General features: G+C 51.8%; 7 protein-coding genes across 12 annotated transcripts; 3 read left to right on the top strand and 4 right to left on the bottom strand.

Moving 5' to 3' along the window:
• Positions 1 to 1,074: 1,074 nt before the first annotated feature.
• On the bottom strand, positions 1,075 to 3,534 carry LOC112340899 (pentatricopeptide repeat-containing protein At4g02750-like). The gene is made up of 2 exons (XM_024660077.1): positions 1,378 to 3,534; positions 1,075 to 1,260 (listed from the first exon to the last, which is right to left on the bottom strand). Exons 1-2 carry the CDS (start codon positions 3,532 to 3,534, stop codon positions 1,075 to 1,077), a joined length of 2,343 nt encoding a protein of 780 aa, XP_024515845.1.
• Positions 3,535 to 4,096: 562 nt separating this feature from the next.
• Positions 4,097 to 4,693, top strand: LOC9639821 (mitochondrial import inner membrane translocase subunit TIM50). The gene has a single exon (XM_002986180.2). The coding sequence runs from the start codon at positions 4,097 to 4,099 to the stop codon at positions 4,691 to 4,693; it is 597 nt and encodes a 198-aa protein (XP_002986226.2).
• Positions 4,694 to 4,703: 10 nt separating this feature from the next.
• On the bottom strand, positions 4,704 to 6,455 carry LOC112340898 (pentatricopeptide repeat-containing protein At4g02750-like). Its single transcript, XM_024660076.1, has one exon. The coding sequence runs from the start codon at positions 6,453 to 6,455 to the stop codon at positions 4,704 to 4,706; it is 1,752 nt and encodes a 583-aa protein (XP_024515844.1).
• Positions 6,456 to 9,507: 3,052 nt separating this feature from the next.
• Positions 9,508 to 10,611, bottom strand: LOC9639899 (metal-independent phosphoserine phosphatase). Of its 2 annotated transcripts, none has more exons than XM_024660100.1 (6): positions 10,528 to 10,611; positions 10,335 to 10,426; positions 10,161 to 10,277; positions 9,967 to 10,098; positions 9,840 to 9,915; positions 9,508 to 9,771 (listed from the first exon to the last, which is right to left on the bottom strand). In XM_024660100.1, exons 1-6 carry the CDS (start codon positions 10,550 to 10,552, stop codon positions 9,551 to 9,553), a joined length of 663 nt encoding a protein of 220 aa, XP_024515868.1. In that variant the 5' UTR covers positions 10,553 to 10,611; the 3' UTR covers positions 9,508 to 9,550. The 2 variants fall into 2 exon arrangements, with proteins under 2 accessions (XP_024515868.1, XP_002986145.1); XM_002986099.2 differs by having other exon boundaries at positions 10,376 to 10,426.
• Positions 10,612 to 11,114: 503 nt separating this feature from the next.
• On the top strand, positions 11,115 to 15,469 carry LOC9639819. 2 transcript variants are annotated; one of them, XM_024660062.1, is made up of 12 exons: positions 11,115 to 11,538; positions 11,612 to 12,111; positions 12,162 to 12,248; positions 12,304 to 12,453; positions 12,514 to 12,588; positions 12,651 to 13,874; positions 13,946 to 14,161; positions 14,223 to 14,504; positions 14,560 to 14,649; positions 14,715 to 14,777; positions 14,827 to 15,093; positions 15,149 to 15,469. In XM_024660062.1, exons 2-12 carry the CDS (start codon positions 11,638 to 11,640, stop codon positions 15,455 to 15,457), a joined length of 3,237 nt encoding a protein of 1,078 aa, XP_024515830.1. In that variant the 5' UTR covers positions 11,115 to 11,538; positions 11,612 to 11,637; the 3' UTR covers positions 15,458 to 15,469. The 2 variants fall into 2 exon arrangements, with proteins under 2 accessions (XP_024515830.1, XP_024515831.1); XM_024660063.1 differs by having other exon boundaries at positions 11,609 to 12,111.
• Positions 15,469 to 16,605, top strand: LOC112340888 (myosin-15-like). Of its 3 annotated transcripts, none has more exons than XM_024660067.1 (4): positions 15,469 to 15,582; positions 15,633 to 15,798; positions 15,844 to 16,073; positions 16,158 to 16,605. In XM_024660067.1, exons 1-4 carry the CDS (start codon positions 15,505 to 15,507, stop codon positions 16,431 to 16,433), a joined length of 750 nt encoding a protein of 249 aa, XP_024515835.1. In that variant the 5' UTR covers positions 15,469 to 15,504; the 3' UTR covers positions 16,434 to 16,605. The 3 variants fall into 3 exon arrangements, with proteins under 3 accessions (XP_024515835.1, XP_024515834.1, XP_024515833.1); XM_024660066.1 differs by having other exon boundaries at positions 15,844 to 16,115; XM_024660065.1 differs by having other exon boundaries at positions 15,844 to 16,534.
• LOC9639898 (NADPH--cytochrome P450 reductase) lies at positions 16,495 to 19,919 on the bottom strand. Of its 2 annotated transcripts, XM_002986098.2 has the most exons (17): positions 19,414 to 19,916; positions 19,266 to 19,325; positions 19,133 to 19,209; positions 18,998 to 19,055; positions 18,854 to 18,940; positions 18,687 to 18,793; positions 18,432 to 18,632; positions 18,274 to 18,366; positions 17,986 to 18,211; positions 17,841 to 17,924; positions 17,625 to 17,776; positions 17,480 to 17,576; positions 17,264 to 17,416; positions 17,126 to 17,203; positions 16,944 to 17,066; positions 16,766 to 16,879; positions 16,495 to 16,714 (listed from the first exon to the last, which is right to left on the bottom strand). In XM_002986098.2, the coding sequence occupies exons 1-17, from the start codon at positions 19,723 to 19,725 to the stop codon at positions 16,640 to 16,642; spliced, it is 2,097 nt and encodes a 698-aa protein (XP_002986144.2). In that variant the 5' UTR covers positions 19,726 to 19,916; the 3' UTR covers positions 16,495 to 16,639. The 2 variants fall into 2 exon arrangements, with proteins under 2 accessions (XP_002986144.2, XP_024515832.1); XM_024660064.1 differs by having other exon boundaries at positions 16,495 to 16,879; positions 19,414 to 19,919.
• Positions 19,920 to 20,227: the final 308 nt, after the last annotated feature.

The following is a 20,227-nucleotide window of genomic DNA, read 5'->3' as shown; positions in this document are numbered from 1 at the left end:
ATCATATCACGAAGAGCAACACCTACGGCCCGCGGCGGTGGATGTGTGTGTCAAGAAAGCGGCCGCCTTGACGCTCAAGCGATTGGATTCGTTGGGGGCTTCGGATCCGTCGCCCAGGGCGTGCCTGTGGATGCGCCGGAGCATTGGAAGGCCACTGGCGCTCGATCTCAGTCGCAAGCACAGGCGGAACTAGGAGAAAAGTAAGTTCGTGTTCTTGGCAAGTTTCAATCGAGTCCCAGCGTGACGGTTTACTCGAACGATCCCAAGAGGAAGAGAAAGGTGGCGAGCCTCCAGGCATGCACGGATTTGGCGTCGTGTCCGCCGCATTCGTTGCCGCTATCAGGGGCGGCAAACTTGTCATGGATTCCTCGTCTCTCATATCCCTCCACCACGCTCGTGTCTGCCGCTCCAGGATCATCGAAGCGCTCACCAAGTGTGTTTGTATGGCTGATGCCCGGCAGATTTTGGTTACACGGAGTTCGTTGGTGTCTGGCTAGAGCCGACAATGGAGCTCAATTCTTCCATGAAATGCGGGATGACGAACAAGGCCGAGACAGTGCCGTACTCGCTTCCATCGTCGTTGCTTGCCGCCATATGCCGGCCCAGTTGACAAGGCACTGGCCTACCTTGAAGTGGAATGGATCAAGCCGGACAGTCCCAGCGTCGCGGTGGAGCTCTAGTCGAAAAGTTTCCAGTCGGAGGCTTGCTCTTTTCACGATTCCACTGCTAACTACCTGAATGAGAAGCACGATTCTAGCAATGGAGAAAAGGATGTGCTTGCATTAAGCTATTGCATCGAGTCATTTTCAGTGGTGCTCGCTCCAACTTGGGACTAAGTCAAGCTTCCTTGTGGATATAAAAGATTGGTGCTCGCCTAGTTTCGTTGTGAAGAGCGAGCGAGTAAGTGGTACTTAGTAAAATCTGAGGATGGCTCTCCTCGCCATCATCTTGCTGCTGATCCACGCCATGAGCTTCGGAGACGCCTCCGACGGTTGTCCCGACGACATTGGAACAAACCTCATGTACTACAACACAGGTAACACGAGCTTGGGAAGTCCGTTCCAGCAGAACTGGCTAGATGTGTATCAAGTCCTGCTGGATCATGCTCCCCAGGCTGTCTCTTCGGAGTTTAGCCACGGCCAGTCGCCCAACACTGTCAGTGGCTTCGCCCTCTGCATCAAAGGCAGCAACTGCAAGGGATGCTTGCAGACTATCAAGGCGAATCTCGATCGAGCAGCGCCACTCTCCAAGGGAGCTAGGCTGTGCATGAAGACGAGCACCGACGTGTGCTACATGCGCTACGAGGCATACAGCTTCAACTTCAATTGCTTGCAGGGGCTGAGCTCCTCGTCGTCGTCATGATCGAACGCTCGTAACTTTCGTGCTTGATCGTTCTTCGTTGTAAAAGCTCGAGCTCTCTAACTCATGATAAACTAAGCCAGTTTGCCGATGAGCGCTTGTCTCAGAGCCTGTGCAGTGAGCCGCTACCGCCTGCATGCTGCAGAGTAGCATGTAGGGGCCGGAGACGTCGTACTCGTGCTGGAGTGCCTCCTCGGCTGCTCGAGCTCCGCGCTCCACATCGACATTGTTTCGGCAAGCCGCTAGTAAAGTCCCCCAGGCCACACCATCAGGAGGGAATGGCATTGTTCCTATCAAGTTCTCCGCGTCCCAAAGCCGCCCGGAGCGAGCGAGCATGTCCACCATACAAAGGTAGTGCTCGCGAGTGGGCGATAGTCCCACATCGTCGGTCATGCAAGTGAAGTGGTGCCATCCTTCCTTGACAAGTCCCAAGTGGCTGCAAGCGGCGAGAATACTAACAAAGCTCACCTCGTTGGCCACAACTCCTTCCAAGTTCATGAGTGGAAAGAGCTCCAGCGCCTTTGAGCATTGCCCATTCAAGGCATATGCATCAAACATGGTGTTCCACGACGTTGCATCGCCCTGTGGAAGCTGCTCCAGCAAGAACCGAGCTTCCTCTAGAAACCCTTTCTGAGCATAGCCCGCAACCATAACGTTCCAAGACACCACATCTCGGCTGGGCATAGAGTCAAACACCAGTTTCGCAGTCTCAAGATACCCTCTCTGGGCATTTGCTGACAAAACTGAATTCCAAGACACAACATTCCTTTTGGGCATTCGATCAAACACAGCCTTGGCGCCCTCGAGGTTGGAGTCCTTGCAGTTGGCTTGGATCATCGCATTCCACGCCACCACATCCACGCAATGCACGCTGTCGAAGAGATCACCGATCTCTAACAGTCGGCCCAGCTGCGCGTATGCCGCGACGACGGCAGTCCAGGCGACGGCGTCCTGGCGGGGCATCTTCTCCAGCATCAATCGCCCGGCCGCCGGATCCTCCCCGGCAACCAGTTGCACCATCGTGCTCCACGACACTCGATTCCTCTTCGGCATCGCATCGAACAGCCTCTTGCTACCATCGACCCCGCCGTTTTGCGCGTAGGCCTGGATGAGCGCGTTCCAGGCAACGAGATCCCACTGTGGCATTCGCTCAAACACCGCCGTGGCTTCATCTGGAGCGTCAACCTGACCGTATCCCCCAATCATGGCCGTCCAAGTAACCACGTCTCGTTGGCTCATCTCATCGAAGACGCGCTTGCTCGAGCTCATCTCGCCCGTGGCCTCGGCATGGCAAGAGATGATGGTGTTCTTGGCTGCCAGCCCTTGCTCGGGCATCGACTCGAAGTGTCGCAGTGCCTCGCTCGTGAATCCGTTGTGAGTGAAAGCCGCGATCATGGCGGTCCAGGAGATGGAGCTGTGCTGTGGTATGCTGGCGAACACGTCCCAGGCCTCGTCCACGCATCCGGCCTGGGCGAATGCCGCAATCATCGTTGTCCAGGAGATGGTGTCGTGCTGGGGGATGAGATCAAACAGGAGCTTAGCATAGGTGATGGAGTCGACCCTCTGGCTTAAGATTTGCAGCATGGAGTTCCAGGAGACCATGCTCCGGCACGGCATTTCGTTGAAGATGGTTGCTGCTGTGGATAAGTCTCCGGCTTGAGCATTTGCCTGGAGCATCACTGTCCACGACACTGCATCCCTGTCGGGCATCCATGCAAACACTTCCTGGGAAACTTCTAAACTATCTAGATCTGCGGACGCTTGGAGCAGTGCGTTCATGGACACTAGATTCCACTCGGGCATCTTGCAAAACACCTCTGTAGCAGAATGGAGATGTCCCGTTTGGGCATACGCCTGAAACATGGCGGTCCAGGAGATGATGTTTCGGTGAGGCATTTGATCAAAGGACTGCTTGCCATAACCCAAGCGATCGTCTTTGTCCGACACAGCGATCAACGACGAGCACGAGACGACGTCCCAATGAGGCATCCGGAGATAGATGATGATCACTAGCTCCGGCTGCCCGCTGTAGGTATAAGCCTGCAGGAGTGTGTTCCATGAAACAACCGTTCTAACGGGCATCAAATCAAAAAGGGACTTGGATTCATCAAGACGGTGGGAGCAAGCAAGAGCTTGAATAAGAGTATTCGTCGATATCGCGTTTGTTTGAGGCATTCTTTCAAAGAGAAGAAGAACAGTTTCAATATGCCCAAACTCGGTATATGCTGCTAATATCGTGTTCCACGAAACCACATTTCGGTGGTCCATGCAATCAAAGACATAATGAGCTCCCTCGACATCTCCAGCTAGAACAAAAATCGCTATCATCGCGTTCCAGGAGACAACATCCTTGCAAGGAACCGCATCGAAAACGAGCTTGGCATCGTGGAGTTGCCCGTTTTGGGCATATGCCTGGATCATGATGTTCCAGGAGAAGAGATTGGGCTGCCGAAGCGAATCGAAAACCTGCCTAGCGCTGTTTACATCGCCGCATCGGCCATACATTTGGACGATGAGGTTCACGAGAAAGGTGTTGGTAGCGTGCGCGCTGGAGAGGATGCTAGAGTGGAGATGTTTCGCCTGGGATATGTCTCGGCAGGATCGCACGAGCTGCGCAAACGCGTCTTGCTCCTGGAGAGCGCTCAAAGCATGGATGGATCTCGTGCGCACCAGTTGCCACGGCCTCATACAAATAAGGCCCCCGCGAGAGAAATCTAGGTTGGAGGAGTTTTATTCGATGGCGAGTGAATGGCGAGCTAGTCCTCTTCTTCCACCAAGTTCCAAGCCCGCGACGTTGGTCCTGGACATGGATGGGACGTTGTTATGGCCCTTGACTAGCGATCGATTGCATATATCCAAGCGGCCAGGAGTGGATCAGTTTCTAAAGGATATGGCGGACATCTACGAGCTTGTGTTGTGGACTAGCGCTCCTAGTGACTACGCAGCCAACGCGTTGCGGCAGCTCCAGTGCAAAGGATCCGAGTTCTCGCACTTACTATCAAACATGGACTTTGGAGCGGATCTAACCAAGGACGTGACCAAGCTTGGTCGGGATTTGAGCAAGGTGGTGCTGGTGGACGACGACCGGGATTTGGTACCAGATCATGTTGTGGATAACGCCATTGTGATCGAAAGCTATGAGGGCGATAACGATGATGACTGCCAGCTCTCTAACGTGGCCGAGATCCTCCGGAAGCTTGCGGTTTCCAAAGACGTGAGAGGAGAACTCCGGAAGCTCAGGGACGACGGAGCTCTTGATCACATTGAAGTTTACAGCGACAGTGATGATGATGTCTTGGAGCTCGATCATAACGATGATGATTTTGACAAGTAGTGTATCTCTCTCATTCTTGAGCATTCAATGATTCAACGACAATGTTTGATAGGAGAGAGTAAAGCGATGCCCATTGCGGATCCAGCTCTAGAGCGTGCTTGGCCACGTAACATCCCCGTCCCAGATCGCCATGGTTCCTACAAGCTCCTAGCAATGTTTTCCAGGCAAAATGGCCACCATCCAGCTCCAGAGATGGCATGTAAGTAACGAGCTCCTCGGCGTGTTCGAGCCTTCCCACTCGTCCCAGGTTGTCTATAACGCAGATGTAGTGATCTCGCTCCGGCTCTAGTCCATAGTCACCGGCCATGGACTCCAAGTAGCGCTGCGCGTCCTGTGGACGCCCAAGGTGGCTGCATGCCGCCAGAATGGTGGTAAACGATATGCCGTCCGGGGTGGTACCGTCGAGCTGCATCTCACGGAAGAGCTGGATGGTCTCCGTGCTGTGCTCGTCGAGGGCATACGCCTCCATCATGGAGTTCCACGAGGCAACGTCTCTGGTGTTCAAAGGATCATCAAAGAGTTTCTTCGCGTCTTGCAGCTGGCCGTGTCGCGCGTAGGCATCGATCAAGCAACTGCAAGACCAAGTTCCTCTCTCCGGCATCAGCTCTTCAAAGAGCTGCCTCGCTTCCTTGAGATGCCCGTTTCGAGCATACGCTGCTATAATGGCGTTCCATCCAGGAAGGTCGTGCCTGGGCATTCGATCAAACGCTGCTTTGGAACGGTCGAGGCTCTCGGCACGAGAGTATAGAAGTAGTAACCCCGTCCAGGAAACTACATTCTTCTCCGGCATATCGTCGAATGCCGCCTTGGCATCCGAAAGTTTCCCAAAGGTCGCAAGAGCCTGAAACATGGAAGTCCAAGAGATGACATCTCGCTGCGGAGCTCGATCAAACAGATCTTGTGCATGACGTACCTGAAACGCTTGCGAGTACGCTGAGATCATCGTGTTCCATGTGACGAGGCTGCGCGCATGCATTGCATGAAACACACCTTGTGCTCTACTGATCTCCCCTTTCAAAGAGAATTCTTGGATCATGGCAGTGGACGACAGGACCCCGTGTGCGGGCATTCTCTCGTAGACAAGTTTGCAGTGCTCCAAATCATCCGTTCGTGCATGGAGGATGTTCCACGAGACATGGGATTTCTCCGGGTTGTTGTCAAACCAGTGTTTGGCATCGCGGTTGTGGTAGGCTGCCAGGTCCCAGGAAACACCATCACGCGCCGGCATCTTGTGAAACACATCACTCACTGCGGACGGATCCGACCCCGCCTGTAGCATTGTATTCCAAGAGATGATGGTCCGAGCAGGCATCGCATCAAACGTAGCCTTTGCAAGAGACCTCTCATCTCCATTCTGGGCATTTGCTGCGAGTAGCACATTCCAAGTGATCGCATTCCGCTGTGGCATTTTCAAGAAGAATGTCTGAGCTTCTTGCTTGTGCCTTGCACGCATAAAAAGCGCAACCATTGACGTCCAGGTAACCACGTCCCTCCGCGGCATCTGGTGAAAGAAATCCATGGCCTCCGCAGTATACCCATTCCGGGCATATGCCTGGATCATGAAATTCAACGAGAAGATGTTGGGCTCTTGGATCTCGTGGTCGAACACCATCCTTGCCTCTTCCGGGCTGCCACATCTGCCGTACGCCTGGATCAAGAGATTGACGAGAAAGAAGCCGCTTCCACTGCCGATGATTCGAGCGTGGAGCTGCCGTGCCTCCGCAAGGCAAGCACAGGACCGGAGGCTGCGGGCAATGCTCATTCATTCTAAGGAATTGTGAGTGTGGATTCTTTGGATGGAATGGAGGGGTCCCGAGGACAAGGAAATGCTCCACGTCGCACCACGACTGGTTGTCGCTAGAGATGCTCAAGACATTGAACGAAGCGTTGGGCACACGGCTGCCTGGCCCGTGACCGTGCGTCACCACCACTAAAGAACAGACACATACCACACTCGGTGTAGGGCATTTGTGCTCTTGCAGCTCACTCACAGTGACAGATATCTCTACTTAGAGGCAGTTCTCACCCGAAACGCGTGTGCTTCTCTCACGCAAGCTAAGCCTTCATAGATTGCTTCTTCGAGGGATGAGATCGCTAAGTACCATTGACAAAGATTCCCTCTTGAGCATGTGGATTAGGAGATCCCAGGGCTCGTAAAAAAAGCTCTACGAGTTGTTTTCCGACGAATGTTGCTCACAGCATCCTCTCTTGTTCACGGATGCCTTGAAGGTCTTTCGTCGCGAGGACCACCTGGAGAAATGTTTGCAGGGCACACTTGACAAATGCACAATGAATGAACTAGGCATGAGAGAATTTGATTGAGACATGAAGCACTTTTTGCAGAGTCGCCAGAGTCGCCAGCGATCCGATCCTTCCATCACAAGTGGATCAGTGATGCGCATCAGGTTTTAATGCGGACGTTGTTGCCAACATCTCCCTCTAAGACGGACACCTTCCTCTTCTTCGACGTGACTGGACCCCTTTTCTTCGACTGGTGTCGCATCACAGAAAAGGCACTGGAAAATATTTTCGGGCCCAGTGTACCTCTCACCAGCACAACGTCTGTGAACCCAGCACTTGCAAACACTGCACTGGAACCAGTCATGAAGCTCTTCTTCACCAAAGTAACACTGGTACTCAGAACAATCGACGCACGAATCCTGAAACAATAACAAATCAGTCTTCAATCTACATGAAATCAAACAAAGCAAACCTCCTCTCTTCTTGGAACCCTCCCTTTCAGAACATCGCAATGTCCATCGACGGCCTTGAGAGCGCTACTAAAACCACCGAACGTAGACACAACTTCGTCGTACACATCCCCACCTTTTTTCATATCCCCATGTCTCACCACATGCCAGAAGCACTTGCGACCTGCGGACTTTTCAGCCAATTCGCAGAAAATTTGTCCAGCCAGTTCCCTCGCCTTGGCGTGGATCCTGATCGATACCTGGATCACAACCACGAGTCCCCCAGCTACATAAAACATACGCGCCCCGAGGTGGTTGAACTCCTTGGGAATAATCAGAACTCTCTTGTTCGGGTACTCCTCACAAATGTCCTCCCCAGTCACAACGACCTCCGGATCTATAACGAGCTGCGCCCCGTTATTCAACGTGAGATGCGGTCTGTATAACGCAGCAGCTAATATCGTAGCCATCTCAGCGTTCCATCCTATTCGAGCCTGTCGAACATGACCCACTTTTCAATCTCAGTGCGAGCGTCAGTATCTTTTTTCTCCTTCAACGTCTTAGCCAGCAACGCCATGACATAACCCCTACCACCTGTTCCATGTCTCCAAAGAGATACCGGTAGACCAGACTCGGCACGAAACCAGTCCACCACATCAAGTCCGCAAGCTCCTTGACTGAAACTTGTAACTTTTGGTGGTCTAGATACTTGCACAATTCACGAGCCTACAGTAGGAAACAAACGCAGCCATGAGATCACACATATCATTGTGCACTTAGCTCGTATCCTCCACATATAAAAAGTCCGCTGGCCGTTTATCGTGCTCAAGGCCCTTCCTGATCCCACTCGTCACAGAAAAGCAGACAACGAGATAGCAGAGCCACGACCTTATCCCTGGCATCTGTACGTTTCGCCACTGAAGGCTTCCTAATTCCTGTTTGACTTCCACCGTCCTTGTCCACATCAGTGGCGTTGGCATCGTCAACTACAGCGATCCCGAGATGTCCCGAGTCGAATAAATTCATCCAAGTTTCTGTAGTCTTCAGTCTTACATATCCTGCTTGTCGTCTATGTAAGCCAGGAGCAGACTGTTTCTCAGCGTCTTGAAAGGATCATTGACAAACTGTGAGCAATCCACGTACAGTAGCTGTCCTGTGCTTCCTCTTCCGCTTCCATCTCGTCTCCATCAGCCTCTCCATCTTCCTTTGGTACTTGTCTAACAGCTTCCCAGAAAGGAGGAACGGGGCTCTTCTCACGAGCCTTTGCAAACCTCCGATGCATGTTCATGTTCACAACAGCAGCCATTACGCAAGTTGTCTTTCCGGAGCCCGCTGTGCCAGTGATCACGGCGAAAGCTGGTGCATCTACTGATCGCCCATCTTCGGCAAGGAGGCTGTTCATGATGAAGCTTTCCACTCTCGGCGCGATGTCACGGCCCATATACTCGAATGATGGTTAAACAAACAGATTGCTGGCCTGAAGTGGAAGTTAGATGGGACGAGTCAGAACAGTGAAAAAGTTCATATCACCAAGCCTCTCATGGAGAGTTTCACCGACTCTGCACGACCCACAAAATCTTGCTTGGCTGCCATTGATAAAGATGTTGATTTGTGCTGTGCTTCAGAAAAACTATTAAAACACGGCTGCCTTTTAGAAAAAGATCTCTCAGCAGCTCGAGCTGCAGGGCAGCCTCGAATGTCAAACCACAGGCTGTCCAGTGGTTGCGGTCGAGAGAAAGAAACACTCGCCCAGTGATTTGGTGCTTCGTGATGGCAGCTCCGAGTTCGCCATTGAAAACTGGATACTCCTTGTCCAGAGCCTTACCCAGCTCGGTGAAGCCGAGCGTATCAACATCGACAGATTCCATCACCCAACAAAGATAGTGAATATTCTTAGAATTTATGCTGATGTTGATTTCCATACACATACTCATTTGCGAGTGATAACGTTTCAGGAGTCCAAGTGACCTTGTTTGGTGAAAGAAATTCATGGCTTGAGCAGTATACGCATTCCGGGCATACGCCTGGATCGTGATGTTCGGATCTCTGCCTTTTCCGGGATCAAGAGATTGACGAGAAAGACGCAGAGGATTTGAGCATGGACAGTGCAAGCACAGGACCGTAGGCTGCTAAAGAATGGAGAGTCTCAATTAGAAAGAAGAGAGGGTCAGCCCGACTTGGCGCCACCTCCAAATGCCGAGGACAAGAAGCCAACGCCCTTGAGATGCTCCACGTCGCACCACGACTGGAACTTCCACTGGTTGTCGCTAGAGATGCTCAAGACATTGATCGACGCGTTGGGGACACGGCCCGGCGCTGGCTTGCCCGTCGCGGTGACATGCATGGACTGAAGAACACCACCGTGCGTCACCACCACCACTCTCTCGCCTTGAAGAAAGAGAAGAGACCACACACTCATCAAACGGGTGTGTCGATCGGAGAAGATCTGGGAATACCTTCGTGCTGCCGAGCAATGTCTTGAGCCGCTCTTGCCGCGCGATCGCGCATCTCACCGAAGCTCTCCCCTCCACCCTGAGAAAACCATCTGTGAGCTCACTCACAACACTGAGCCTTAGTTCTCACCGGGATGGGTTCGTCGCCGGACGAAGAGGCGAGTATCTTGAACGCGTGGGCTTCTCTCTCGCGAGCTTGCTTTGGCGTCAAGCCTTGGAGCCTGCCCAAATGCCGCTCTCGAAGCAGTGGTGTCGTGCTCACCTGCAAAAGCCATAAGAAAACGTTTGACATTCTCAAGAACACATGGGAGAAGCATGCTCTACCTGTGACAATCCCAGCTTTTCGGCGATTGTCTGGGCCGTGTCTGATGCACGGCGAAGATCCGACGAGTAAACCGCTGTGATCTTCTGCGAGCTTTGTTTAGCCAAATGTTCCGCAAGCTGAGAAGACGAAAACCAAAAGACAAAAATGAGAGAGATCGCTTTGATCATCCTGACCTCCACAGACTCTTGGCTGCATTCTAGTCTTTTCAACATACAGCGGATGCTTGCTTCCTTCCAGCGTCGTTTAGATCGGTCTCCAATTGTCCCTGACAAGAAGAAAAAAAACAACAAAAAAGAAAAAGAAAAAAAATAGGATCCATAATCGTCAATGCCATGGTAGCCGATCGATCGATCGACACACACATACCTGGAGCTTCCCGCTGGCGTTCCATGTCGTCTCACCATGACGCACACAAATCAAGACGGCCATGGCCACGATTAGGGCGAAAACCAAAAAGGAGGTCCAGGGTTCAAACCGCAAGATGACACTTCAGCCGGCAATACGGTCGTTATTTAGGGTTTTGGAGGGATTAAACCCTAGCGTGGAGGAGGAGGAGGAGAATGCGCGATGCTGCTGGACAAGTTTCCGGCGCCGCAGGACAAGGGCAGCGGCATCAACTCGTCGTGGCTGCGCGGATCCGTGCTGAAGCTCAAGCGATGCCTCCCAAGCGGCGAGGAAGGGGCGGCATTGGCAAGGGCGACCGTGTCGCATCGATCGCCGTCGCCCAGCAGGCGAGCATTCGAGGTGGGTCAGGCGTCGTCTCGCTCGGCCTTCTCCCACGATGTGTTCAAGCGATCGGCGTCGGTGGATTTGGGCCGCATTGCATCGCACAGGGGTCCGTCCACCACTCCCACTCGCCTGTCCAGCCACGAGCACACGGGGTTCCAGAGGAAGGAGCACGTCCAGGAGGAGAGGAGGGGGCGGAGGGTGGGAGCTGCCGCCGCTAGGGAGGTTGCGAGCTCCACTTGCGGGAGCTCCAAGGCGGCGGACATGGCCGAGCTTGTGAGCGAGAGGCTCCAGGCGTGTGCTGCGGTGAGGACGCCGAGGATCCCCGGCGGCTACTCCTCTGGAAGCAGGCCGCGCGACAAAGTCGTGGAGAGAGAGGAGGTGGTGGACACCTTCTGCAAGAGAGGACTCCTGATGAAAGTTCCCGACTATCTCACCAAGCTCACCGGGGCTTCTAGAGAAGGAGTTCGAGCAGTTCCTCACTTGAGACCTCCGGACTATGGCGCCGGGAGAAAGTCGAACGTTCCTCATGCTATACGGAAGACCAAGTCCGGGACTGTGGCCTCGGCGACTGTTCCAATCAGTGCAAAGCAGTGGCTGCTCCAAGCGATTGGTCTCAAAGACACGGAAATCCGCGAGATGTTCATCCAGGTAACTTTTCGTTTTCGTTCTTGTGTGCTCGTGGCATCGATGAACCGTTAACTGGACTCCTCGTTTATAGCAGCTTCACACAGCACTCGTCTGACGCAGATGGAATCCATCCCTCAACTTGCAGGCGAGCACGTCCGCGAGATAAGAGCCGAGTGGGAAGCCATGGAAGCCAGGGTGAACAGGGTTCCGCCGGAGGCTGGTTTCTTAGTCAAGGACCGGCTTCTACTCGAGAAAGTCAGGGAGCTCATAATCCGTTTTGTCGAGTGCACTAATCCAGTCGTCTCTCCAATCCCTGGTGACCAAGGTACCGAGCTCTCTAAGAATGTTGACGAGGTCGAAGGAAGCAAGCACGAAGATATTAGCGCCAAGGACGCTGAGCCTGCTGCTCCTGCTGCTGCTCATCTCACTGAAGTCGACAACGAGCCTGTAGCTGTTGAAAAACAGGCAAAGGACAACCCTCCACAGGATCAGCAGCAGTCCCTGGAACCACACAAGAGCGCTGCTCCACCTCCTTCTTCTCTTCCTTCTTACATTCCCGTCGAGGACTATGTTGTGAACAAGTATGTCGTCCAGGTACTCTTCGCACTGTCAGTCATACCGGTTGATACGTTTTTGTCTGGCAGCCAGAACTTCTGGGAAGACCCGACTGCAAGTTCACCTACAGTCCATTCGATAAGAGATGGTATACGGTTGTCTTTCCTGCTCTTCAGGTAACACTTTGCAGTAGTCGAAAAACCTCGGGTGTGATTATTTGTATTCAAACAGCCAGGTAAAAGAGAGGACGTGCAACTGCTCGGAGATTGGCTGCAGCATGCAATGCAAAAGAACCATTGTGAGAAAGTGGATGGACGTTTTGAGAACGTGGAAGCCGCGTTTGTTCTTCATTCTATTGCCTTCCTAGAAATCGTTCGTCAGGTATGTGTGCAAATATTCTTCTTTCATGGCTCTACTCTTGGAGTTAGATAAACATGGCAGGTGGATATCCATTGCGAAGAGCGTGGAAACCTCCTTCTCCATCTTTGGAGGCAATTGCTACGTATTTTCAATCAGGTACTAGTCGAAAGCGTGCTAACTTTACAAACCTTAACTAGTCTATTTGCATGCACGCTCAGGTTCTTGTGCGAGCGGAACCAAAGCTCAATGCTACAGAAGATGAAATGAAGCGGCTACGAGATGATCTAGAAGGGGCGAAAGATCACCTGTCACGGATGCTTTCCGATCATGACTTTTACAGGGACCAGTATGACGTTATACGGGCCAAACTCAAAGACAAGGATATTGAGATGAGGAAGATCAAGAGGTGTCGGCTGTGTCGCACGGAGAACATGTCACCCAGATCTCGGAACGAGTATCTCGTCAACCTGAAAAAGCGGTCGATATCGTTCAGATACACGCACGAACCCACGGAAGAGGAACTGAAGCAGCAGGAGGAGGAACTTAAAAAGCAACTCGAGCTGAAGAGACAGGAGGAGGAGCGCAAGAAACTTGAGGCCGGAGGAGCTACTGCCGAAGGTGCACAAGCCGAGGGAGCAGAAGCTGGCAAGAAAGCAGGAGCCGATGAATCTACTGAACAGCTGACAGAAGAAGAGCTCCAGCAACTTGAGGAAGGTGAAAAGCAGCAGACAGCGGCGCCTGTTTCAGAGACAAATCGACGAGACGATTACACACAGACCGATCCCAGCAAGGGACTGAGAAGATGCCAAAGCGCGCCGCCAAGTATATTTCCACCAAAGAAGATAGTCGAGGCCAAAGAAAAAGGTGGCGAGGAGGTGGAAAAAGAGGTCAAGGCAGAGGCAGAGGGAGCTGGAGCAGAAGCAGAAGCAGGAGGAGCAGCTCCACAAGCTGAGCTGAGTGCTGACGACTTGAAAGCTCTAGCTGGGGGATGGGTTGATCCCGAAGCTGCTGGCAAGGACAAAGCCGAAGGCCCCCCAATCGTCGAACGCTTGAAAGAGTTCGAGACACTTGCGGTGGACACTATAGGCTTGCTCGACAGGCTCCCGATGGAGGGTGCATTGGCAGAGAAGATTGAGGTCCTTCTCAAGAAGTATTGCGAGATGACTGGAACAGTTTTGGGCGACAAGTTCAGGGAGAAGTTTATGCAGCGGCACAAGAGCTTGATGCAAGGGAAGCGGGGTTCTGTTGCCGTAGAGAGCGCAAAAGTTTCTTTCATAGAGGGCGGACCAAGCAGCGGCAGGCCCAGTGAGATGAGGAAGAGCAGGAAATCCAAAGGAAGCAAATTTGGTTCCCAGCTCAAGTCTTACGTGCCTCTCGGGTTTGCAAAGATGATGAAGATTTACAACCCGCCCAAGACTGTAAAATTTTTCAACGTTCGGCAGGTAAAGCATCGTCTTCTTTCTGTTATTTTGTTTCTTCGGCCTGATCTATAGATACTCTCCCGGTTCTGCAGCTAACAAAGCTAATTGCGTCGGTGTACGTGAGCAAAATTGTCGCAGATTCTGTCGATGACTCGTGCAATAATGAGCGGCAAACTTGTTGCGAGTTTGTCTATGATTTCATGCTTAATCAGTATGGACTCAAAGGTCTCAGCGAGTCAGCGATCTTTGGTGTTTTTAAGACGGTCAAGACACTCATCACCAACAAGGAGATTGAGAAGCATCATAAAGTAGGCAGGCATTAAAGCCGTAATGGAGAAGTTTCTAATATGCTTTTCTACGTCCTGGCAGATCAGAGTCTTCAGCCGGTTTGTCGGCATGGACGAAACCAACAACTACAGCGAGCCCGATCTCTATCTCTACCTTAAAATCCTTCAGCGAGCTTCAAGCAAAACAGGAGTGCTGCTTCCATCTGACCAAGACGACGGTCTTATATTCTTGAATGCATCCCAGTACGCTTTCATTGCCGACGAGCCCAATCTCGTTGCCTACTTTGGAAGCCAGGGAGCAGCATTGTCGTTCGTGGAGAAGTACGTTGCAAAGAATGCAGTGACTGAAAAGGCGTCACCAGAGGTAAGTCTTGTCTTTGCTGTTTTCCTTTCAAAGTAAAAGTTGTGAAACTTTGCAGATCAGGAAGCTTGTGAAGGAAAGTGAAGTACGAAAAGTTGATTGGGACCTGCTTGTGGAGGCGATACTAGCGGTCTATCCACATAAGATGGTAAGAACAGGAAAAGAAAAGGAGATACAGCTTCTGAGAGTCCTCGCTTGTTCTTGTTTATCCAGGACACCATACAAGACGAACGGAGAAAGAGCATTCAAGTCAGCAAGCCAGTTCCCAAGGATAAGGTAGTAAAGCCTTTTGATTTTACGTGGTTCTGATGTTAAAGTATCTCAGGCAACCGAGCTGGAGAATCTGTTCATTGCCGGAGACGCAAATCAAGATGGAGTTTTGACGTTCAGCGAGTTCCGAGAGATTGTCACTACCGCAGATTCATCGATCTCGCAGCAAAGTGCAATCAGGATGTTCAGGGAGACACTGCTGATGATGCCGGATGGAGGAGACAGCATCAGTCCACAGGCCTTTGCTCAAATAGCCTATAACCACGGCATTGAAGCACCTGCCAGCACTGTATTCGACCTTCTCAAGAAGACCTGGTCACAGGTAACTAGAAATCTATGGAAATTTATTCACTACTATCAACTCATCGTGTCCACAGGTCCAAGATGATATCGACCCAGAAAAAGTGAACGCAAGCAAAGACGAGTATGATTTCTCAAAGGAGGTGCTGCAAGACTTAATGCAGCAGAAGGTGGACGTCAACTCCGCGGTGCAGACGTTCAGGCAGTTTGTGCTTCGCTTCTGTGGACAAGACGAGGAAGAGCAGCCAGCGTCACAGCAGATGCAAGAAGGTGACGAGGAGGCCCTTCTTCAGGAGGAAGGTGACACACTGGGAGAACCAAAGTCAGTACCAGACGTTCAAGATGATGTGGAGGACAGTGGCGGTCTGGAACCCATTGTGGAGTGATTCTCCGCCATAAAGAGGGTCGGGGGTAGGGTTTTTGACGAGGTAGTATGGGTGGCAACAAGAAGCGGGAGAAGCACAAAGGTAAAGCGAAGGCTACTGTGGACCCTTCTATTGGCCCTGATGAGGTAACGCTTGGAATTCTCATATACTTTCCCACGTAACACACGATGCACAGGTGAGGATATGTGTCGAGTTTATGGAGCCGGACCTAGCCTTCACAAAGGTCGCAAAGTTGGCAGCGCCAGCCAAAGCCACGGTCGAGGAATGCCTGAGGAGTGCACAGAAGCTTCTCCCCACTAGGAGCGTGCTTGATCCCAAAGACTTCGTTCACTATGTCATAGGTGCCGAGAGTCTTCTTCGACCGTGAACTAACCTGTTACATACAGATGGTCTCGAGGGGCTCACGGTTGCGGAGTGGGCGCAGCTGACACCAGGTTTGCCACCCACGGTGAACGTGTCCACGGATGCGGGGAAGGGATTGGTGGCCAAGTATACTGCCTTGTCGGGGGAGGTTAAAGAGTTGGAGGCCCAGGTGAGAGACGCCCGGGAGCAAAAGCTTAGTTTGCAGGCCGAGGTGAAAGAAACCAGGGAGCAAAAGCTTAGTTTGCAGGCCGAGGTGAAAGAAACCAGGGAGCAAAAGCTTAGTTTGCAGGCCGAGGTGAAAGAAACCAGGGAGCAAAAGCTTAGTTTGCAGGCCGAGGTCAAAGATGCGAAGGAGAAAAAGGTCCATGCGGAAGGCCTCTTGGCGGCGAAGCAAGATGAAGTGATGGATCGCATGGCCAAGCTGGAGGCGGAGACAAAGAATGGTAAGGCGGAGTTGGAAAAGCAGCTGGAGCAGTGCAATGCGAAGCTGGAGCAACTCCAGCTTGCCAACGCAGATCTTCACAAGGCCATGGCGGAGCTGCGAGAGCTGAACAAGAAGCACCAGGAACGGATCTTCGAGCTGGAGTTTCTCGTATACCATGAGCACAAGTAGCTCAAGTGAACACAGTGTTATTGCATTGAGATTGATTCACGTTTACTTCGCAAGCACAAAGTATGAAGTTGCGTTAATTAATGGGTGAAATGGTTTCTTTCCTTTGGAGTCGGTTGGGTACAGCAAGAGACAATTTGTCTCTCAATGAATGCTAACTACAAAATTCGTAGTGTATGCTTGTTTCAATCACTTCGCAGGTAAAGCAATCACCAGACGTCTCTCAAATATCGACCATCGTTTTGCAGTTGCTTGACAAAAGCCTCAGCTTCCTTGACGTTGCCCTGCCAAGCAAAGAATTGACTTTTGCATCGGTGATAAGCACAAAAACTCACCTCGGTTTGGACAATGGTAATCAGCATCTTGTGAACGTCGCGAGCCATTCCTTTGGCATCGCCGCAGACATACAAGTAGGCCCCGTTAGACAAAAGCCTCCACAAGTCACTAGCCTGAGAGAAGGGACAAGAAAAACAAGCAGTATGAGACGAGAGATACAGGAGATAACAAACGCACCTTGTCTTGCATCTTGTGTTGGACGTATTCCTTGGTGGCGCCCTCTCGCGAAAAGGCCACGTACAGGTTTGTCAAAGTTCCTCTGCTCACATACCCGTTCAGTTCGCGCTCGTAAATGAAATCCTGCTCACAAGACTGGGCGTTGCGGACAAAACAACACAAAAAACGAGAAACACATTTACCTGATTCCGATTGCGGCATCCAAAGAAAAGAACCGAGGGCCCCAGTTGTTCACCCGAATCTTGTAGAGCAGCTCTTTCCTGAGAAAGTAACAGAAATGAGCTCCCAGGAATAAAATAAATCACACACGAAAAAAACACCTGGAGGAATCCTCTGAAAGGTGCCAGGCCCGTGCCAGGTCCTATCATCACGATGGGAATTTTCGGGTCAGCAGGAAGCTTGAAGTTTGATTGTCGCACAAATATAGGAGCCCAGCTGCAGTCATCGCCGGCCTCTTCGGCGGAGCGAGCATTCTGTCACGCAAGCGTTTCCTAGTTAGCGACGGCTCGGAAACACTTGAAAAAAAAACTTCAAACCTTCATCCATGTAGAGCAAACTCCTCTAAACAGGCGGCCAGTTGGACTTGGTCCATGAACCAACGCGCAAGTGACGTGAATCCTAGTGGGCGCAAACCTGCGCAGCAATGACAGTGAGCACAGAAGTAGGCGAGAAAGGACGTACTTTGGAGAGGACGAGATGGAATAATATCTTGGCATCAAACGTGGAGCCACTGAAGCGAAGAAGACCCCGAGGGGCAGCTTGACAGAGGAAAAGTCAGCCAAAACCTCCAGCAGGGTCCTTTGACACGAAGAAATGTATTGCGAATAGTCATCCTGCAGAAAAAAAACACCAAAGTCAACACAGGCTGGAAAATATAAACAAACGATCACAACCAACCTTTCCTTGCAGCGATGCTAGGTGCCTCAAACGGTCTGCATGGCTAGTCTCTGATGTATATGCCGCAAGGACAGCAAGCACAGCCTACACAGACCAGAAGCAAAGGTTAGGAGAACAAAAACTTGGGGTGGCCGATGTGCATTACCTTGCGAGGAGGAGTTTGCAAGTCGGCATAACGAGCCAAGGCAGTTCTTAGAGTGCAGGGTGTGGGAAATGGCGGAAGAAGGCTACCAGGCAACGGAGTGCCATCTTCCGTGTCTGTGTGAAGGGAAAAGACTGTGTCCAGCGAATAATCTAGAAGATTGGCAGCCTCCTCCACAACGTCGTGACAATTCTCAGCGTACACACCAACATGGTCTCCAGTCTCGTAACTAAATCAAATCACAAGACTTATATGTTTGAGCTGGAGATAAAAGAGAGGGCTTTAGCGTACCTGATGCCAGTCGCAGCTATGTCGAACTCCAAGTGGGTGCACGATCTGTCGGACAAGGGCGTATGGAGCTCTTTCCGAGCGGCCACGATGGCTCTGGAATCCCGGGCACAATAAATGAGAGGAGAACTAAAAGCAACAAGATGAAAAGAGGCTCTCACCGACAAGGATGGTTCATATCCATAACGACAGGCCCACCGTTTTCCACCGGGAGAAAGCTCCCTTCGACGAGTTTTGCTAGCTTCTCATGAATTACAACTCGGTATTCGCTGACAGCTGCCGTGTAAGTGGTAGTGGAAGGAATGGCAACGTCGTCCTCGTTCCGAAGCAAAGTGTCAAGCTCCGGCCATAGCTGCTCGCGCCTGTGTGTAGAAACACGCGGAAGCCTTTAAGCACTAGCACTTAGAGAGTCGTACCAGGCGGAGAAATCGTCTTCGATGCATTGGTCGTCATCGCCAACTCCACAGGGAACAAGCCTTTTGGCACCTTGCTTCTCCAATTCCTCGTCCACGACCTTTCCAACCTTGTGACGAGATCAAGTTTTAACTATCAGCAATCGCAAAAGGATGAACGGTCGGTCTACCTTGTTGAAGTACTCGTACTGGCGGTTGCCCAGACCAAACACCGCGTAAGTCATCTCGTTCAGCCACAAGCCTCTTTCGTCACCACCCTGCAAGTCGATCGATCTTACTTAAAGATTCCAAGGAAAAGAAAAAGAGTCTTCTACCTCCGTAAGGAATTTGTAGAACCTGGCCGCATTGTCCGTCGGTTCTCCGTCACCATACCTGCAAAGAACACAAAGATGCACAGTTCACAAAACGCTGCTTGGCAGAGATTATTAAACTCCACACGAGATTCTCACGTTGCGAGCATAAAGATGGCCAGCTTCTCCTTCTTGAGCCTGAGGCGATAGTGGTCGTCGTCCGCTGCGTAGTTGTCCTGGAACAAAGAGTAGCCTTTAGAAAGACTGGAAAGAACGAAGAAAAGAAGTTTACCAAGTCGACGGCCTTGAAGAGAACCCTGTCGTATCGAGACTTTGCTTCCTCGACCAGGGCCTAGAAGAACACGAAAAATCAATCCCGGAAGCTGGCTGGAGCGAAGACGCCAAAAAGAGGGAGCGAGAAATACAAACAAAAACCACACCTTTGCAAACCCTTCCGCGGTTCCGGTTTGGGTGCCAAAGAAGACGGTCACTTTGCTCGTGTAGCCTGCTAGATCATCGGCCTCCTCCTCCTCGGCTTCCACAATTGGCGTCACCACTCTGGGCGGCTCCGCCACGCGCTTGCCGGCATCAGCTGCCTTCCACCAGAGGAAGAGCGCCCCGGCCACGAGGAGCAGCGCCGACAGCAGCAGGGTGAGCGGGGAGATGTTGGTGGACGCCATCCCCTTGACGCCCAAGAGCGCCAGCACGAAATCCAGGCTCGACGACTCCATTCCTCCGCCCATCTGCTCCATTTGCTGCGAGCGCGCTTAAAAGGAAGACCTAAAAATCGATGAGAATGAAGCTATCGCTGGGCCGGAAATAGCAGAGGAGGGAGGAGGGATTGATCTCTTGTTCCTCCAATTCGCTTCCCAGCCCCGCGAGCCCTCCACAAAAAGAATGGGGGATTTGCGCTGCCCACAATTCCACAACACTACTGCAACCAGTCCACGCGGCCAGCCACCGTTCACACCTACCAGACCTGGCGCCTTTGACTGACACGTGGCGCCACCACAGTAGTGCCAAGTCAGCAATATAAAGGCGTAACCACCTCGCCGTGGATTCTTCAAGCGTTCAACGGCCGAGATCGCTCCTGATTCTTTCTGTGTGAGCGCGTTTTCGAGATATTTTCAACCGGGAGATGGAGTTATGGACAAGTTGTTGCTGACCACTATCTTTCTCATTTTCTACAACCATAACAAGTACCCTGCGAGAACTTTGGCCAAGCTGACCATTGCGGATGCTATCTTGCTCATT

Source organism: Selaginella moellendorffii, unplaced genomic scaffold (assembly GCF_000143415.4).
Source record: "Selaginella moellendorffii unplaced genomic scaffold, v1.0 SELMOscaffold_72, whole genome shotgun sequence".
NCBI lineage: Eukaryota > Viridiplantae > Streptophyta > Lycopodiopsida > Selaginellales > Selaginellaceae > Selaginella > Selaginella moellendorffii.
Note: the sequence above shows the minus strand (reverse complement) of the source record. Positions and strands in the feature narration are given on the sequence as shown.

What these genes read in the sequence shown, in the direction of transcription:
- LOC112340899 (XM_024660077.1), bottom strand. Translation starts at nt 3,534, where the DNA reads ATGCCTCAAACAAACGCGATATCGACGAATACTCTTATTCAAGCTCTT. An exon ending in AAGAACGATCAAGCACGAAA is followed by an intron (nt 1,261 to 1,377) that starts GTTACGAGCGTT and finishes CTTCATGCACAG; the next exon opens with CCTAGCTCCCTTGGAGAGTG.
- LOC9639821 (XM_002986180.2), top strand. Translation starts at nt 4,097, where the DNA reads ATGGCGAGTGAATGGCGAGCTAGTCCTCTTCTTCCACCAAGTTCCAAG.
- LOC112340898 (XM_024660076.1), bottom strand. Translation starts at nt 6,455, where the DNA reads ATGAGCATTGCCCGCAGCCTCCGGTCCTGTGCTTGCCTTGCGGAGGCA.
- LOC9639899 (XM_024660100.1), bottom strand. Translation starts at nt 10,552, where the DNA reads ATGGAACGCCAGCGGGAAGCTCCAG. An exon ending in GCAGCCAAGAGTCTGTGGAG is followed by an intron (nt 10,278 to 10,334) that starts GTCAGGATGATC and finishes TCGTCTTCTCAG; the next exon opens with CTTGCGGAACATTTGGCTAA. An exon ending in CCGGCGACGAACCCATCCCG is followed by an intron (nt 9,916 to 9,966) that starts GTGAGAACTAAG and finishes TGGTTTTCTCAG; the next exon opens with GGTGGAGGGGAGAGCTTCGG.
- LOC9639819 (XM_024660062.1), top strand. Translation starts at nt 11,638, where the DNA reads ATGGAATCCATCCCTCAACTTGCAGGCGAGCACGTCCGCGAGATAAGA. An exon ending in TGAACAAGTATGTCGTCCAG is followed by an intron (nt 12,112 to 12,161) that starts GTACTCTTCGCA and finishes TTTGTCTGGCAG; the next exon opens with CCAGAACTTCTGGGAAGACC. An exon ending in CTGAAAAGGCGTCACCAGAG is followed by an intron (nt 14,505 to 14,559) that starts GTAAGTCTTGTC and finishes GAAACTTTGCAG; the next exon opens with ATCAGGAAGCTTGTGAAGGA.
- LOC112340888 (XM_024660065.1), top strand. Translation starts at nt 15,505, where the DNA reads ATGGGTGGCAACAAGAAGCGGGAGAAGCACAAAGGTAAAGCGAAGGCT. An exon ending in CTTCTATTGGCCCTGATGAG is followed by an intron (nt 15,583 to 15,632) that starts GTAACGCTTGGA and finishes CACGATGCACAG; the next exon opens with GTGAGGATATGTGTCGAGTT. An exon ending in CTTCGTTCACTATGTCATAG is followed by an intron (nt 15,799 to 15,843) that starts GTGCCGAGAGTC and finishes TGTTACATACAG; the next exon opens with ATGGTCTCGAGGGGCTCACG.
- LOC9639898 (XM_024660064.1), bottom strand. Translation starts at nt 19,725, where the DNA reads ATGGAGCAGATGGGCGGAGGAATGGAGTCGTCGAGCCTGGATTTCGTG. An exon ending in ATAGCTGCGACTGGCATCAG is followed by an intron (nt 18,212 to 18,273) that starts GTACGCTAAAGC and finishes GATTTGATTTAG; the next exon opens with TTACGAGACTGGAGACCATG. An exon ending in TGCAAACTCCTCCTCGCAAG is followed by an intron (nt 17,925 to 17,985) that starts GTAATGCACATC and finishes TGGTCTGTGTAG; the next exon opens with GCTGTGCTTGCTGTCCTTGC.